This window comes from Chondrus crispus, genomic scaffold (assembly GCF_000350225.1).
Source record: "Chondrus crispus Stackhouse genomic scaffold, scaffold_759, whole genome shotgun sequence".
NCBI lineage: Eukaryota > Rhodophyta > Florideophyceae > Gigartinales > Gigartinaceae > Chondrus > Chondrus crispus.
In genome coordinates, this window is record NW_005178781.1 from 2,576 (window position 1) to 5,899 (window position 3,324).

Consider the following 3,324-nt stretch of genomic DNA (forward strand, 5'->3'; position numbering starts at 1 on the left):
TCCTTGTTGTATCTTACACGTGTGCATAGCACTCCCACCGTACTTCACAGCGTCGTCGCTCATGTCCTCAGTAAAGACGACCCCACGTCTTGAGTCTCTCCCAAATTTTTCTCACACTCGGGGCCCCTAGTGAGCGCACCAATGGCGTGCTCGAAACTCTCGCACACCACATCGCGCGCCGCACATCGACTACGTATGGCACCGCCAAGCTGCGCCTCCAGCAACGCCTCAGCTTCGCAATCTGGTCAAGCGTCGCCTCCGCTACCCTTTCCCGCATGCCCTGTCACGGCGCGGCCCCTTCTCATCCAGCCCAAGTGTGAGTCCTTGACGCCTGCCTCGTGTGTGTGTCCGTGGTTGTTTTCGCCAAATCCCAGTGGACGACAGGCTGAGAGTGTCCCCGTCGCAAAACATAAAAAATAGTGATTGCTTGACAATTACAAGTGCTTTTTCCTTTTAATATTGAGGTTTTTGTCCGACATTTAGAGCACCCCCCTTTTAATGCCTTGTCCTTCCTCGCCGTCGGCTCTATCTACTGTATGTGTATGCCTCCCTATTGACAGCTTGTCCTGTGCGGTCAGATAAATACTTTCCTTCCTCCGACGCAACGATCTTCCCCAGCAGCATTGCCGCAACGTCGCTCCCCTTCTCCATCTTATGCCCTTCCTCCGCGTAAGCCCTTGCCCTCTCACGCACGTCCTGCTCCCTCACCGTCTTAATCGCCTGCGCAAACGCCTCGCCATCGGCCCTCTGCAAGTTCGGGCCCGCGACGGCCCCAAGCCCGAGTTCCTGCACCAGCGGCCCCCAGAAGAACTGGTCACCCAGGATCGGCGCCACCACCACCGGCACACCGGCCTTAAGCCCGGCGAAAACCGTCCCGGCACCCCCGTGACAAACCAGCCCCGCGCACCGCTGCAGCAACCATCCGTACTGCGGCTCCTCCGTGCACTCCAGCATGTGCTCCGCCGCCCACGCCCGCAGCTCCTCGTCACGCCCAGCGTTCGCCGCGTCTTCTAACAGCTCCGCCTGTGGCTTTAGCCAAACCAGCCACATCGCTAGATTCACCATTCCCGTTGCCCACTCGCGTACTTTTTTCGCCCACCACGGCCCATCCGCTGCTTTCTTCGTCAGCTGGTGACTGCCGATGTCGCCGTGCGCGCGTCTCAGCAAGATCGCCCGCGCGACCCCGGCCTCCTTGAGCCCGTGCAGGATGGCCCTGGACAGTGTCTTCTCAAATCCTTGTATCGTCGTCGACCCGAAGCTGACCACCACGGGCTTCTCTCCCCGCGCGAGGAACTCCGCGACCCGCGGGCACGCCTTCCTTGCGTCCCATCCGGCCGGCTCGTACTCATCGGCCAGCGCGGGCACATGGTGTACGCCGGGCGCCCAGTCCTTGCCCGGCGGGACGAGCTGCGCCGGGTACGAGTTTATGACGTGCACGCGCGGGTAGCGCCCATACAGCACGTCCGCGAGCTGCTCGGCCGAGAGAGGCGCGAGGCCCAGCGTCGCCCTCAGTTTGTTCACGACGGGGCGCGACGTGGAGTGGAACTCGTAGTCGTACGTGGCGCGGTAGGCGGGGCTCTCCTTCTGCACGCTGGCGGGATGGCGCTGGAGATGTGCGATCTCCGTGGCGGCGAGCGAGGCGTTGGCAACGGAAGACATGTAGTTCGGGTAGGCCGAGGTGGGCACGTTGGGCTGCAGGTTGAGCACGACGGCCGGGACGGCGTGCGCGTCGGCGAGAGTGGACGCGAGGTTCGCGGCCAGCGAGGAGGCGAGGACGAGCGAGGGGGGGTGGGCCGCGGCGACGCTCTGGATCGAGGAAAGCGAGGGGAGGACGATGTCGCAGACCATGGCCGAGATGCAGTGCAGCTGGAAGGAGACGATGTCGAACGGCTGGCGCGTGAAGAAGCAGCGCAGGCGCGTCAGGATGTAGTCCTTGATCATGACCTTCTGGAAGGTTTTCGTGGAGAAGGGGAGCAGGTGGACCGTGAGGCGCGGCGAGGGCGGGACAAGGTGCGCGTAGTCGGACTGCAGGCAGATGTGCACGTGGGCGAAGATGTGGTTTCGTAGAAGAGCATCGATGAGGGCCAGGGAGGGCTCGGTGTCGCCACGGCTGCCGACCACGATGAAGAGGGCGGTGGTCATGGTGCAGAGGACGGGGATGTCGAGTTGGGGCTGCTTGTTGGGCGTCAGGGGGAGGGGGGAGGGCCGGTGATCGGGGATGAGAGTGACTATCCAGCTTCACGTTCGCCAGAGGATTGTGTCTCACTTATAGAGTCTTGGTAATGAATCGATGCTCACAGCGATAGTGGGATCTCCTCCATTGCAAGTAGGCACGGAAGCGTTTGGAGAATGCAGGAGGTGAAATGCTGCGTGGGAGGTAAAAGGGAGTGCCCCCTGCCCGGGAGACAGGTGGGGGGGGGGGGGTGCACAGTATATGTAGTAGCGAAATCCAACAGGAATGATGATGCACATGTGACTAGTGCCATTCATGCACCAACGCACGCTACAGTGTACAGTGTACCATTCCACAGCAGAGCGCAATCGGCGGCCTAATGTGGATCAATTTTTGTTAAAATGTTTTTCTCCTTGGCTTACACATCGTACACCTGTACGCGAAACACGTGTACATACTGTAACTATCAATCATGAGTTGTACACTTGTACAGTGTACACGTGTACGACAGCAATGCAGGCTGATCATGAAGTTTGATCTCCTGGTGAATTGTTAGTAAAGGAGAGTGCGATAATTGCATGCCAGAAGCATTCTAAGTCAGCTTGCAGACTTGCTCTTTTACGACAGATTGAGAAGTCGAATGCACTCTCCTTCAAAATCTTGTCGTCCTTTCCCTGCGAATAATGTAGCATAGATTCACATCCTCTGCCCTTTGTACTTTGTTCTTGCATGAACCTTTAGCAGTGTACTTAGGCTGAACTCCCTCGAGTCGCTTTATTGAGGCCAGCTCCTAAGCACAGCACTATCTCAGCATCAGATGAAACCAAAACCAAGGCACTTTGCCTAATTGCTGTATCCCTCAAGTCCCAGCCCGCATACTGACCTCAGCCTGCTCCACTATCTAAATAGTAACGGCGAGGTAGGGAGCAAGTAAGACGCGTTGAGTTCTCCCGCTCACGGAAACCCGACCGCCTCAGTCCCTCCCAGCGAAACAAGTCATAGGCCAGTACACCATATTACCTGCCCCAAAAAGAAGGACAAGTGCCCGTGTCGGTTGTTTGTGTTCAAGAGGGTTTCGTTTTCTTTTGTTGTCAACCACCCCATGCATGTTTCTAAAGAACGGAAGAAAAATATGGCTCCAATTGTGGCCA

At 58.0% G+C, this 3,324-nt stretch overlaps 1 protein-coding gene; it reads right to left on the bottom strand.

Annotated features, from left to right (window-relative positions):
* Nucleotides 1-430: 430 nt before the first annotated feature.
* On the bottom strand, nucleotides 431-2,142 carry CHC_T00000989001 (hypothetical protein). XM_005711600.1 is given in 2 exon segments: nucleotides 431-525; nucleotides 526-2,142. The coding sequence occupies 1 exon segment, from the start codon at nucleotides 2,140-2,142 to the stop codon at nucleotides 526-528; it is 1,617 nt and encodes a 538-aa protein (XP_005711657.1). The 3' UTR covers nucleotides 431-525.
* Nucleotides 2,143-3,324: the final 1,182 nt, after the last annotated feature.